The sequence below is a fragment of the Podarcis raffonei genome, chromosome 8 (genome assembly GCF_027172205.1).
Source record: "Podarcis raffonei isolate rPodRaf1 chromosome 8, rPodRaf1.pri, whole genome shotgun sequence".
NCBI classification, from domain to species: Eukaryota; Metazoa; Chordata; class Lepidosauria; order Squamata; family Lacertidae; genus Podarcis; species Podarcis raffonei.
Window position 1 is genome coordinate 35,175,333 of NC_070609.1, and position 15,037 is coordinate 35,190,369.

Here is a 15,037-nt window from a genome sequence, read left to right on the forward strand (position 1 = left end):
GCTGTGCAAAGCCCAGTTCTTGACTGCCCAGCCTGGCACCCTCCCCACGCCTGAATATGGGGTACCTCGGGCTCTGCAACCCTCATCAGCACAGGAAGAAGAGGAGAGGGATTCAAAAGGCTCTGGTCTGTATGGTCAATTTAACAACAACGACAACAACAACACAATAAATAAATAAAGGAACAGAACCCCAAGGGCTGTCCTGTTCTCCACCACTGTGTGCAGCCCTCCCAGAGACACCCAAGCAGGGCAGCAGTGCCAGACAAAGTTTGCCTAAAGCGGCCTGCAAGACAGGACAGGCTGCTGTCACAGGCAGCTCTCCAGGCTCTGCTCACCCAAGTCCCCAGCTGTTTGCTAAAGTAAGAAGCCCTGCAAAGAGTACCAAGTCCCACCACACCTGGCGTTCTAGGACAAGCAATCGCCTATGCCCTATGGCCAAGAGGCAGCAGGCCAACCAACTGTTACAGCCAAAAGATCTCCAGCCCAAGGACAGTCTCTGCCCTGCTACTGCCTAGGGGGTGCTTGAGAGCAGATGATCCTTCTGCTACCCATCAACACACCTAAGCCTGCCCTTCAAACTGGGTGGACAGGTGGGCTGCTCACACACTTTCAACAGTTGTGGAGAAGAGGGGATTTCAACAGAGGTAGCTTGTCACTGAAGCTAGACAAACACACCCTCAAGTCCCTTCTTCTCCGCAACTCCTGTTGGTGTTCCTGTCCAGCCTGCCATCACCCCACAGCAGTTGTCTGCCAGGCATTGTCTCCCTTAGAACACAAGGAGGCTGGCTACCAAACAGAAGAACACTATGAATGGCATCTATTTTTTAAAAGTAACAATGGCATATAAATAAAACATTTCCGAGGCGACATTGAAACCTTAGAGGCTTTTGGAGAGGGAGGGGCAGCCCGTGTTAGGATTTTACCCTGAGTAAGTTAGAAGAAAGGATGCCCCTTCCAATGTACAGGCTGAGGGCAGGACTGGGAAGGCTGAACAGCGAAGAGGAATCCTGGGGGGGGGGGACTGGAGGGTTTGGAGGACTGGCCAGCTTAGCACCAGCACTTTCATGACATGACGCAGCCATGAGACATTCAGGGAATGGGCTTTGCCAGAACTAGCTGGGTGGGTCCTAAGTGGCAGAAGCAGCCCCTCCTCACTAGCTGAGTCTTCTACAGGCACCTCTGCCAATCCACCTTTGCAAAGGCCTGACAAGCTTCCACAGGGGCGTTTTCACCCCAGAAGCTGCTGTGCTGGGTGACTGTTTCTGATCAAGCTGCATCAGTGCAAATCCTCTCAGCCCCTGAACTTGTGCAAACCCCCAAGCAGCCCACCTGGAAAGAGGCAGCAGCACTCGCCCTTCCAAGCAGGTAATCTGTCAAAAGATGTGGAAACCACAGGGCCCCAACTCTGGAGCAAGCCGACTGAGTTACATGTGCAAACTCTGGAGAGATGATGAAGATGATGATGATGTGCCTGGCCTGCATTTCAGCACTCGAGTCTCCCTGTCCACCACTTTGCCAAAGTGCAGCTGCCTCTACAGCAAGAGAGTCTTGCTTGCTCCTCCCTCACAAACATTTCTTCTCTCTCCCCCTCCCCCCATAATAGTGCACACTTAGTAGTAAAGGCACCCCCAAGGAGCTGTAACAAGAACCTCCCGTGCCCCTGGCAAGGTGCAACCAGAGAGCAGTCGGCCCTCAAAACTCGCTCAGAGTGACTCTGAGGCTTGGGTTCATGTCACAACAAGCCAACGTAATAAAGAGACAGGACTGCCTTCGCCTTTTCACTTGAGGAAGCTGCCACCACGGCCTCCACCCAGGGCAAGCTCCTCCTCCCCTTGTAGCAGGGCTTCAATTGGAATCAGTGGAGAGGAGGCAGAGGCGGAAGCCTCGGGGCTCTGGAGAGAGAGGAAGTCTGAGACATCCATGGCACTTAGGGAGTGGTTCTGTGAGTCTGAGGGGTTCCCTGCCAGAGTGCTTTGCTCGCAAGGAGGCAACGTGGAAGAGAGGGTGGTGGCGGCATCAACAGCAGCAGCAGCAGCAGCAGCAGAGGAGGTGCTGGCAGCCAAGTTGATGGGAAAGGGTTGAGGCGGAGGCCCTGGTGCTGCCGCAGGAGGCTCCCCTGATGCCTTGGAGCCCTGTGAGGAGCAGTTCTGCTTCTTGCTGCTGGCTTTGTCCTTGGCTGAGTCCCGGCAGGCACACTGGCACTGACAGGCTTCCTCCTGCTTGATGATGATCACGGGCACACTCAGGCCAATCTGCTGCACAGAGCTCCCTGGGGACAAACAACAGTCAGTTCAGAGGCACCAGCACTCCCCTGTGCCTGTCCATCTGTACCTCTCAGGGCTTCCCAACAGAAATGCTAATGGGAAGAAATGCACATTTTGCCACCCACCACTGCTACCAGCCTGTTCTCACGACATGATTCCCCCACATTCCCTCTCTCCCTCTGCATGCCTGACACCAGGTGCAAAGCTTGGGTGCTGCTGGGATCAAGTATGCCTATTCCTGGCCCGAGGCTGAGGCAACAGGAAGTAGCTCAGGTGATGGAACAAAACTGGAGGAATCAGAAACCAAACAGGGTGACACAGACTCTCTAGCAGCCGACCTGGCTGCAGGGTTGTGTCACCCAGTAACCATTTTCTGCTCAGAGAGGAATGAATCATTCTCTCTGGCTCAACTGTTAGTCCATAACCTGGGGTTAAAGTTCACATGGCCCAGTCACTCATGGCTAAAAGGTGCTCTCACAATTTTTCTTCCAGGTTGACTAACTGGCTGCTGTGCCACCTAGCTATTGTACAGTATGGCAAGAGATTGTATCATCTCACTCCTCAGGCCACTGCATAAGCCACTAGGCCCATTTTAAGGGGTTAATATGAATATATAGAACCAAGTAACTTTAAGAGTGCCCTCACCAGTGCCATCCAGTGATCTGGGGAAAGAGGCCCCTCACCAGGAGTAGCAGTGCAAAGGACAGGCACCTGAGACACAGGGAATTTTTGGTGGCCCCTCCACAGCTATGGAACTCCCTCCCAAGGGAAATCAGGAACACCCCCCCCCCTTTACTTGCATTCAGGAAACATAGAATTACCGTATTTTTCGCTCTATAACACGCACCAGACCATAACACGCACGTAGTTTTTAGAGGAGGAAAACAAGAAAAAAAAATATTCTAAATGAAATAGTGGATATATGATTTTTGTGGTTCATGCTGTGGCCACAGACATGTGATCTGACAGTGAGTTTGGAGTAGCCCATTGCAAAAATCCTGAGGATCCATGTGGATCCATGCTTTGTAACCATGGAGGAGGGAAGGAAGGAAGGGGAACCATGGATCCTCTGCTCATGACTGCAGCAGATCCCCCCCCCGCCACCCGCAGGCATTCGCTCCATAACACGCACAGACATTTCCCCTTACTTTCTAGGAGGAAAAAAGTGAGTGTTATGGTGCAAAAAATACGGTATTTTATTTATCCAGGCATTTGGCCAATAGTTTTAAGAAGCTTGTACATGGCTGGTTTTATTTGCTTTCTGTAATATTTTAACAATGCTAACAATGTTTTTATGTCATTTTATTCTTGTGAGCTGGACTGGGCTCCCTTTGGAATTTATACAATTTATTCATGAAGAATAAATAAATTTGAAATAATATGAGAGAGGAACACACACAAGTCAAGTACATGGGAAAGTGATGGATTTCCCTTATTTCACTCACTGAGAGAAGCGGAGGGAAGCAGATGCCCTGGGGTGAGGATCTATCCCTCGCTGAGTGCTAATACACCCCAAAGAAGAAAGCTAATGGCAAGTTCCTCAACGGCCCCCTCCCAGGTGGGTCCTCCTTGACATGACACAAGCTCCAGCCCATTCAGCAGCTGCCCTTGTGAGTGTCAGTGATGAAAGGCAAGATTGTGATCCCTGGATGTGTCACTTACCTGCATTACCAGCAACAGGAAGGGCAGTGGTAAAGAAGACCTTCTCCAGCACTGGAGCCTGTGGCTTTGGCATAAGGAAAGAAAAAAGACTTTTGAATGCAAGGGCCAAGTCCAGAAATCAACAAATAGTATATTAGTATCCCAGCCCACTCTGGAAACAGGGCAGTACCAGCTCTACCCCACCTGCTGGAGCCCTCAATCCCTCTTCATAACACGTTCTGGGCTGGAGCATGGGATTCAGGTCACTCACCATTTGTTCTTGGTTCTGGGAGGTCCTGCTGGCACCATTCAAAATCCACTGGAGGTTTTGCTCTCCCATGACAATGCTGGACTGCAGAATGGCTGCACTTTGTGATGGGGTGATGGTGATGGTTGGGCTGCCAGCCAGCACAGAGTTCCCTCCAACAGGCACAGTCTGAACCCCACTGGGGAGGACCTCAGCAACACTCGGTGCTGCTGCTGGGACAGGGGGATTCCCAACAGGCTGTGGAGATGCCTGAATGTGCTGTAGGAAGTCCTGGGGGTTGGGTGCAAAGAGTGTGCTATTAGGAGCAGGCACTTCTGGAGACTGGAGGACAGCGGCAGGGGTTCCGTAGGCTGCTTGCTGAGTGCCAGTGGAGGCAGGAAGCAGTGCTGGGGGAGAAGGCTCAGAGATGCCAAGCTGAAGAACAAGTGGCAGAGACAAAGGAGCAGCTTCTCCGAGGGGTGGCTGGGCAGCAGGGGCTGGGTCTGCATCACCACCAAAATCTTTAACCAAGGCGTCTGCCAAAAGAGAAGCATATGGTGAGAAAGCTCTAGTAGGATCCTGAAAAGCACTTCATGAAGGATCCCAGCTGTGGCCATGACACGTCTGGATGGTAGCCCAGGCAGAAACAGCACCAGCTTTTATATCAAGAAGGCCCATGGCATTTGCAAAAGGGAGGCCCCACTGGCCATACACTGCTCTTGCTGTCTGAGCTCTGGTGAGACTCATGGAAGCCACAGACAGCAAACGTTATGTAGTCACTGCATTTTTATTCAATGCAGTCCATCTCAGGCTTCCTCAAACAGGCTAATCCCCTTTGGGCCTTTCTTCTCCCACCCAGGGCTACCAGAGAGTGTTTTTCTTCATTAGCTTTGCTCTGTGAATTATAGTATGATGCAGCACGTATAATTCCCACCAACCATACACCCCTGCACACCTGACACCAAAAGCCTACCAAGGCCTCCACTTGTTAAGCTTTTGGGGCAGTTCACTAAATTCTCTGTGCTGTCCAAGATTAATAATGATCTATGGAGCAAATGAAAGAGAAGATGCAGACTTGTACCTGTGTGCTGAGCGTCTTCCTGATTTACAGGAGGCTCCGGACTCTGGAACATGGACTCAAAAATGCTTGCTGGTGAGATTGTACTCAGGTCTTGTCCATGCATCTGGGGAAAGGAGGGAGCAGTGAGGCATGCAAAGTCAGCTGGTCTGTGGTTGAGCCTGGTGGCGAGGCCACCAATACACTCAGGCTGCATTGCTCAGAACAGACATCCCTGAAGCACCTGGCTCAGGGAGATACAAGAAGCCTGCTTGCTTCCAGCCACACCACAGAAGTCCACCACAGGAATGGCGGAAGGTGAGCTCTTTAAAAAATGGCAGAAGGCTGCTTCTATGACCCACATTGTCCACTGTGCTGTCAGAAGAGATACTTACTGGATTTGAATTATCCCGCAGTTCTGAATCTGTGGACATGAGGCTCAAGTCACTGAGACAGAGTGAGTGGTTTGTATCCTGCAGAGGTGGAGAGGAAGCCTACATTAAGCAATGCAGCAGTTGCAACTATGAGCTTGGTTATAGCCCCACAATGCCAGTCTCTTCAAGAGCACCAGTCCTTGACTTATCAACAGTGAGGGTGATCAGAGACTTAGGCCCAAATACATTTTCTATCTCTTTCTTTAAAAATTTTATGTGAAATGTCACAGATCACTAACTGAGAAAGGCAGCTGGTAGCAGAAGGAAACTACAACAAATGCCATTTATCTCCAAGGATTCACAAAGGCCCTCACTATGGCTGTTGAGATGACACAGGAAAAGAGGAAACTGCCTTGTACTGAGCCAGGCCCTTGATCAATAGCACTGTCTATGTGGCTAACAGTGACTCTCTGGGATCACAGACAGGGGCTTTTCTGACACTGTCCCTACAAGTCTGAGCTACTTATCTGTGCCCATCTTTGATGACCTGCCCCTCCGATTTCTTAGACATGCCTTTTCATTTTTTTGAACTCCTTACAAAGATTGTTGTGCAGAAGCATTCATTTTCTTAGAGGTTTCCCATTTCTCTGTCTCATTGGGATTTTTTGTGATTCCGCTCCTTTTTCAGGAATTCTAACCCTTCTTGGGCTACTTTCCCCCATCAGTTTCTCTAGTCTGCATTTATATTCAGTTTCCCCATCTAGCATTTCTCTGAACCTAATACATCAGCATTCCTGAAATCCGTTACACATCTAACTAGCCTCATCTTTAGCCTTCCATAAGAACAAGAACACCAGCATTACGATTATAGCATTAGCATAAAAACATATTTTACAGATACAGTGTTTCTCATATCAAGCCATCAATCTCTTTGAGTGGCAGAGAGTTCCACAGCACAATGCACTGTGTGAAAAAGCAGATTACCTTTCTGCATGCATGTGTAATTTCACCTGCAAAGGTCCCAAAGGAGCTGGATTTCCACAAGAGTTCTGGATACTGACAGGCACTCACCAAGGCACACCATGCTATCTAGTGCACCAATAATGACATTTTCTCTGAGAAAAAGGCACCCACCTCAGAGATGCTGTTGTTGGACAGCATAGCATAGGAGGGCCCCTTCTCGTGTCCCTTCATGTGACTCTTGAGGCTATATTGTGTGCTGAAAGTCTTCTCGCAGCCATCACTGGGACAGAAGAAAGGTCTTTCACCTACAATGGCAAAAATCTATGGATTTGTACACATCCAACACCCTCTGGGTTCCTTGTTGCTCAGCAGCTCCAGGATCGCTAATACTGAGCCAGAGACTAAATCACACTCCCATGCTCAGTGTGTGTAAGGAGTAAGGGGTGCCCAGGAACCCATTGTACAAGATCCTGATGTAGCAGGCTTCAACACAAAATAATGTGGCTTGACTGTCATCTCATAAAGTGCTCCCTTCTCCTTCCCAAGATATCCTGGGCTGCTTTCAGCAAGGTTGAGTTTATTAAACTTTTAACTGGCCTTTTATTTTGAGTCAGCATCATCTAACCACTCAGACCTATCAGGCAAGCTGCGCCAAACATCTTCTCCATGAGGCCACATCTAGGCTGCAGCTGCTTAGCATTAAGAAAGCAGGAAAGAGATTCAATAGACCCAGCCTTACCGGTGTGGGTCCTGACATGCGTCTTCAGGTGGTGGCTTGCAGCAAAGGCTTTTCCACAGCCATCATGATCACACCTACAGGAGAGGGATGGAGAAATCAGCAAGGAGCTTCATGCAGAAACCAGTTCCAATCACACCTCTTGCTTCCCAGCAGCCTCAGGCCATGCATTAATCTGCACACAGGGTAGTGGAAAGTTCTGCAGAAGGGAAGCCCTGCTCTTGAACATGGTATTATGACTTAGGGAAGACTTAAAAAGAGCAAGCAGAACATCCGCCAATGCAGTCTCACAATCCCACTGAGATGGAGCTCAGTGGTTGACCAGGGCACCATCAGCATGGGGCAGGGCTCCTGGGCCTTTGAGGACCTGCAATGAGAGAAAACCCTGCACCGGTGACTTCTCCCACTACTGCAGTACTGGGACTGCTGCTGAAATTCTCCCTCCTAAGCAGCAAAGTGGTGGGGACCCCCAGGTGTTGCTACATTACATTACAACTCTCCTCACCTGACCTTGGCAACACAAGCTGGGGCTGGTGGAAGTGGGAGTCCAACAACATCTAGAGGGCCACCAGTTCCCCACATGTGGACTACAGCCACAGGGCATCAAAAATACTAGGTGGATGATGATGTATTTGAAAGGCTATATGGGTCCTGCCAGACACACAGGACATTCACTAGAGGTGGACCCAGGGCAAGAAAGCCTCAATACCAACACTTTGCAGGCCAGAGAGGAGTCAAAAGCCATGTGGCTCAAGAGTAAGAGTCCAAACCCCCCATGTAGGGCCAGACAGGAAGCTAGGAGAAACCAGGCCTGTTGTACAGCAGAAGGCTTGACAAAGGACCCAGGATTCATCAGGACCTCCAGCCAGGTGGCTCACCTGAATGGCTTCTCTCCGGTGTGGGTCCGAATGTGTTTCCGCAGGTCACTGAGTGTGGTGAAGTACTTGCTGCAACCCTCTGATTCACAGTTAAATGTTTTTCCCGTGTGAAGCCTCTGATGGGCTTTTAACCTACAAGGAAAGAAGTGGGCTCCATTACCACAGGCCTATTTCTTCTGAACTGAGCCTCACCAACAAGGGAGGCACAGGGAAACAGCAGCTTCTATCCGAGAAGCAAAATCGGCTAATCATCATCATCATCATCATCATCATCATTTATTATTTATGCCCCGTCCATCTGGCTGAGTTTCCCCAGCCACTCTGGGCGGCTCCCAATTGAGTGTTAAAAACAATACAGCATTAAATATTAAAAACTTCCCTAAACAGGGCTGCCTTCAGATGTCTTTTAAAAACAGGATAGCTGCTTATTTCCTTGACATCTGATGGGAGGGTGTTCCACAGGGCAGGTGCCACTACCAAGAAGGCCCTCTGCCTGGTTCCCTGTAACCTCACTTCTCGCAATGAGGGAACCACCAGAAGGCCCTCGGCATTGGACCTCAGTGTCTGGGCTGAACAATGGGGATGGAGACGCTCCTTCAGGTATACAGGACTGAAGCCGTTTAGGGCTTTAAAGGTCTGCACCAACACTTTGAATTGTGCTGAGAAACGTACTGGGAGCCAATGCAGATCTCTCAGGACCAGTGTTATGTGTTCCTGGCGGCCACTCCCAGTCACCATTCTAGCTGCCACATTCTGGATTAATTGCAGTTTCCAGGTCACCTTCAAAGGTAGCCCCACATAGAGTGCATTGCAGTAGTCCAAGCACCTTCCTAGCAGTCAAGTAGGCTCCTCTCCAAAACCCTTGCAGGCAGCTTAGAACAGCAGCCTCTCAATTGGAAACTAGACTTTGAGAAATAAACTTCGGAGGAGCTAACAAGAACTGGTGTGTGTGTGTGAGAGAGATTTCTGCAAGGAAAATAGTATTTCCCCCAGGAAAGATGTTTCACTTAATGCATGGGTGGCTAACCTGTAGGTCCCTCTCTGGATGTTGCTAGGCTACAACTCTCATCATCCCTGAACTTTGGCCATGCTGGGGTTTACTTGGAGTTGGAGGTCCAACAACATTGGGAGAGCCACAACTTAGTTGCCCTTGGGCTTAACATTGTGGTTACATTTTGACATTTCATTTGTGTGTGTATAATAAGGCACTGTCTTGAGAGACAGAGGAGGAAATGCTCCTGCTCTTACCTGTACAGTGTATTGAAGGCTTTTTCACAACCCTGGACATCACACTCAAAAGGTTTCTCCTTGGTGTGGACTCGAACATGGATTTTGAGACTATAGGATGTTAGGAAGGCCTTTCCACACCCCTCTTGGTTGCACACAAAAGTGTACTCCCCGCGGTGTGTCTTCTGGTGGGTGCGCAGGTTACCTGCGGTGCTGTAGGTCCGAGGGCAGCCCTCAAATGTGCACTGGTAACGCTTCACCTGCCAGAAACATGATGTACTTTAAGTCTCCATTCTTGATCAAAGAATCATAAAGGGTTCCACTGTTAACTTCAAGAGTTGCCATAAAAACAGCTCTGCTAGATCAGGCCAAAGGCCCATCATGAATACTGGCTGCAAAAAAAAAAGACCCTGTAGGTAGGGGAAGGTTTTAAAGATGTTCCCTCTACAGGTAAAAAAAGAAAGCATGCAAAATGTATCAAAAATAAGAAAGAAAAGGAAAGCTAGTTATAAGAAGAAAACAAATGAACATAAGGGATTATGTAGCCTGTGGGTTTGCACATGCAAAATTTTGGAACCTAAAAAGACTCCTGAAATGGTTGCAGATGGTTAAAATTATTACAAGAGAGACTAGAAATTCCTGCCTAGTTTTGAGAGGCCTAAGGCAGAGAAGTGCATCCCCCAATTCCCTGCAAAGCACTCCCCAACTCCCTCTTCACAGATGTTGCTGCTACTCCTTCTGGTTGAGCTGCTATCACTCCCTTGTGGACTGTGCTGTTTCCAAGGAGAAAAGACCCTGCTGCCGCCACTGTTGTCCCTTTCTCAATGGACCCTGGATTGTTGCCGGTGCTTTAGGCTCAGATATTTTATTCAGCTCTTCAGACTTTGCCCAGTTTGGTGCCACTTACAAACAGGCACAACTGCAGAATGTAATCTTTCTGGATACCTGAAGGGTCAGAGACCTTTTTTGGCAACTGATGCAACATTACTAATTTCAGTGGCTTAACTTAGTTTTTTGCCAAGGTTGCCATGTGCTGCTCCTGTACTCCCATTGCCAGCTGTGGGGTTGATGACCAGGCTTTGTAGTTCTGGCCAGGTTCCCAAAGCAGTGAGCAGCACAACTTGCAAAGGAAGCTCCCTTTGGCACAGGGTGCGCTTGTTCTCCATGTGCAGGTCTGAGTTGGTTGGCAAAAGAATGTGCAATTGTGCACACGACTCTTCTGTGCCACACGGGAGCACATAGGACTCTGACAAAGGGGCATATGCATCAAATCAAGTTTCCCATTGATACTAATTCATATATTTCCCAAACAGTGACGTCTAAGTTATGTTAATTTACAACTAAACAAAGTATTATTCACACCGGGGTGGATGGAGAACACCTGTGTGCTGGACTATAATTTCCAGCAGCCAGACATGGGAGTTGGGAGTCTACCAGCATGGAGAAGGCCCTGTCATAATCATATGTGAACAGTAGTTTTCCTTCAGAATAAGTTATTAAATGCTGCCCCCTTCTGTAATTATCAGACATACACAAATATGTATTCTTCTTCCATCGTTTCCCAAGCAGCTGCTTTCAATAATCATCTGAACATAAGGCAATGGACTAGAAGCTCCTGGCGGATTTTGTCCTCCATAAGAGCAGCAGAAAGAGATAGTTAATCTATTATACCTGAAGTTAAGTCAGTCTCAATATTCCTAATTTTTTTTGAGAAGGCAAAAGGTATATCAAATGAACTTTTAGCCCTTCTCTAAATCTGCAGAAGTACTGGGCTTATATACGGCTGAAGTCGTCAAACCAAACTGTGGCAGTCATATTGAAACCAAAAGAGCAGCTTTAAGATCTGCAGACTTAAAAGTGCAACCTACGATTTCAAAGGGCCAGAAACAATCTGCTAAGCTCACTTTCTCAGGATTCTGTTTGTGCAAAGTTTCAATCTACTTCCTTATAAGAGAAGTTCTACTTCTCCTTTACATTTGTGGGTACAGCAGTGGATGTGCTGAACCAATGTCTTGCCTTGGTAATGGTCTTGATGAGAGCCAATAAACCGAAGCACAATTCAGATAAGACTGACGCACCATTAATGGGTGGTTCCCCTAACTGGATGTATGATAACTGATTTAAATGTCAGGCAAAAACAATTCTTTTTCGCTAGGACTTTGGCTCTTAATTATCTGTGGCTTTGAGTGGGTGTAACGTTTAAATCCTGCCTTTTAAAAATAGGATTTTTCTGTTTTTTAAATCTTAAGCCAGTTTCAATGTATGTGCTTGCTTGTTTATAAATTGAACAAATAAAAATAAAACACCCTTAAATTCAAGATAGATTAATTCATAAAAAATAAAGCTTGAGGAATTTTATTCATTATCAGCACTCCAAAAACTAAAGGCCCTCTTCATTATTTTGTGAGTGATTCCAAGATTTAAGTCAAGAAGTATCTCTTAGCTGCCTCTCTAAAGCATACACCCTCCTGCTAATCCATAAATCAAAACTCAGACAGTTCGGAGCTTCTCTCCGTTATTGTCTGTTCTGTCTCACCTATACACAGTGTTGACTATACATTATTACAGGATGTAACACTCAGCGCAAACCTTAATAATGTATATTGGTCACAGATTTTTGTTTTTCTATCCTAGTGCAGAAACATTTATTTAAAAAATCACACATGGCACACACAGCCCTAGCGATAATGTTCTACTATTGTGAAAACTCCCAAGGCAGGGTGTATAGCATGAAAAAGTAGCAAAAGCTTCCCTTCAACCATGCACTGGTTAGTATGGAAAGTAGGCAAGTCTATATGCCTGCTATATAAGGGAAAGCACTGCTCTCTCTCACCCCCAAAACCTGAGAAGCTCTGCTCACCCTTTTCCTAAAGATACTTGGAAGTGTAACAGTGCATTTTTGTATTATATAAACCTGACTTGAAGAGCAACATGTGAAAACATCCAGGATCAGCTTAGGCATGGCCTCTCTGACACAAGTATGGGAAAAGGCCAAACACTACAGAATCAGGAAATTTGTTTTCTTGGGCGTTTTCGGATGATGACTTTTCCAGAACTGACCCCGTGAGTTTTAAATGCAACACAAAAAGCAATACAGGCTTCCATACAATCATATGACAGGCCTCCCGATAGAGGAGCAGGATTAGATTAGAGTCTGCTACTTACTTCTTTCAGTTTTGTCTCAGGGCACTCTGACTGCAAAGTAAGGGTGGCTCCTTCAATGTTTCGTGGCATAGGAGTTGAGCCAGGATTGATCGTCAGATGAATCTGATCCGGAGAAATAATGTGCTGAACATAACCCTGGGACATTCCTTCATGGTCAGCTATCAAAGGAAATCTGTCCTCGTGACCATCAGGCAGAAAAGGCAAGTGATCCCCACACTGCCCTTCATCCTCCTCGTCCTCCAATGGCCCTCGGTCTTGTTCAATGAGGACTGTTGTTCTGTCATACACTGTCCTGGATGAGGATGGGACAAGGCCATTCTTGTCCACAAACCACAACAGTTTATCATCCTGGGCCAAGTCATCTTCCTCCACTTTGTAATAGATGACATTCTCAGGACTGTTTTCCCCCATGGTTTAGTGGCATTCCAGAAGGGTCACAGAATGAACATAAGACAGCTCACCTGTAAAAAGATCATGTAGAACAGAGCAGTCAAAACTCATGAACATTCAGTAAGTAGTAGTGTTTTCCATTTGACACCCAATTTACTGTCTTAGGATTCCTTTATTGCACATAGTTGCTTCAGTTCTTCGTGCTTTACAAGGTTTTTAAAGTGCAGTGAAGCCAGCGCCCTTATATTTTCTACAGATAACTCCCTGCAGAAGGCTCACTTGAGTCAAAATGTGTCCTGCTAATGTTACAAAAAACATGCATCTTTAAAGTCTTACTTCTCCCTCTCTTCCCGCCCCCCCCCCCGCCCTAGCATAGGAGACTTGCTGGGTTTTGCATGGCGCCTTCTGGCTTTTGAAGGAGACAAGCCAACAATATGCGTGTATATACATCGACTGCTTGTAAAATTCTGCAAATGTCCCAGCCGAAAGGCTACATTATGTGGGTCACTCTTTCGGTCACCAGGCTGGCTGACTAATTGCCCCTCCCCGCTTAATACTGAAAGAGTCGCAGCAGCAGGAGGAGGAGGAGGAGGAGGCGGCGGCTGAAAAGAGACTCAGCCGAAGGAGGGCTCTGTCGCCCCAACAAGCTCCGCTTCGACAATCCCAAGGAGCTGCCGCCGCGCCCGGTGGGGGAAAGGAATTCGCGGCCCCGCTTCGCCGCCACCCCCGACAGTGACCCACGAGTCGCCGCGTGAGGGCGGCTCTCTGACAGGGAGGAGGAGGACAGGGCCAGCCTCGGGGCAGCCCGAGCTCCAGGCTCGCTTCGCTCCAGGGCCGCCTGTCCGCCCCGCGCGCATCTCACCGGCCGCGTCCAGCTCCAGGCCCAGCCCGGCCCGTGTCAGTGCCATGGCGCCTGCTCGGCTGCCACGCGCAGCCCGAGCGCCAGCACTCGCTCGCTCGCTCGCTCGCCCGCCCGTCAGTCCGCTCGGCTCGCTCGGTCCGTCCGCCCGAGGTTTCCTCAGACATTCGCGCTTCCGCTTCCGAGCAGCGCGGGGCAGGCCGGGAAAGCACCTCTTCCGGCCACGCCCCCTCCTACCACAGATGGAGAGAGGCTAGAGCGGTGCGTCGGCGGTGTCTACTCGGGAGGGACGGATGCCTTCAAACCCGCGAGGAGTTGGAGCGTCGGCGAGGCGCGTCTTCATTGCAGGGCTGTTGTGAATCATCCGAGACCCTGGCAAGGCCGACCTTGCAGCCTCCCTCCCCTTATGGAGAGCGAAAAGCCTCTTCTGGCACCGAGTCCAGGCTGCATCTGTTTTGCGGGAAGTGGACGGGAAGATGCCGGGGCGGGAGGCAGGACGCGGCGCGCAGCTGGAGTTGAAACGGTTTTTTTGCCCACCCGAAAAAGGCTCGAGCAGCTTGGAAAGCGGGCGAGGGAATGCCCTGGAAAAGAGTGGCGTGGATGAATGATTGAGAGGTGCTTTAAAAGCCTGAAGAACGCAGGACGATTCGCTCCTTTTATAGACCTCTATTTCATTTGAAAACAATAATAATGCCAAAGCAGTTTATAAAAGCACCCCAGGATGAGCAGGTACTATTGAAGTCAGGGAGAAGGCTCGATAACTTAGAGGCTTGCTAATTAAAAGGCTCGTTAATGAGCAGGTTGCCTATTCTACTCCCTATCACTCCAGTCTCAGTGTAGGTGGTAACCCAGTCAATCAAGGCTGCTCTTTGCTTGAAAGAACCTGGCAGGTGCCCCATCACCACACCAGGGAAGCAGGGCAGAAACAGGCAGCCAAAATAATCAAGCAGTAGGCTTGCAACAATTGAAGACTTAAGAAAGAGGTAATGAAAGGGACACAATAGCTTAGTGTGTAGAAAATGGAGAGAAATGTTTCTCTCACTTCTTACGGGGCTTGCGCACACATCCTCAGAGCCCCACCACACACTTCCTTTCAATTTATGAAGGGTTGCGTGTTCCATTAACCCTCCACTGTGGTTGTTAGAGGGGCACAGGAAACTTTCTAGGCTAGGAGGGCCAGAGGGTAAGCCCACTAAGAGGAGGAAGGCAGGACTGAAAAGGAGGAAGTGAGAACAG

The 15,037-nt window shown here is 48.7% G+C and overlaps 1 protein-coding gene across 1 annotated transcript; it reads right to left on the minus strand.

Moving 5' to 3' along the window:
* Positions 1 to 1,769: 1,769 nt before the first annotated feature.
* Positions 1,770 to 13,986, minus strand: MTF1 (metal regulatory transcription factor 1). The gene is made up of 11 exons (XM_053399181.1): positions 13,805 to 13,986; positions 12,553 to 13,013; positions 9,409 to 9,647; positions 8,161 to 8,292; positions 7,286 to 7,359; positions 6,718 to 6,851; positions 5,605 to 5,682; positions 5,234 to 5,336; positions 4,177 to 4,688; positions 3,927 to 3,990; positions 1,770 to 2,269 (listed from the first exon to the last, which is right to left on the minus strand). Exons 2-11 carry the CDS (start codon positions 12,961 to 12,963, stop codon positions 1,779 to 1,781), a joined length of 2,238 nt encoding a protein of 745 aa, XP_053255156.1. The 5' UTR covers positions 12,964 to 13,013; positions 13,805 to 13,986; the 3' UTR covers positions 1,770 to 1,778.
* Between the last annotated feature and the right edge of the window lie 1,051 nt (positions 13,987 to 15,037).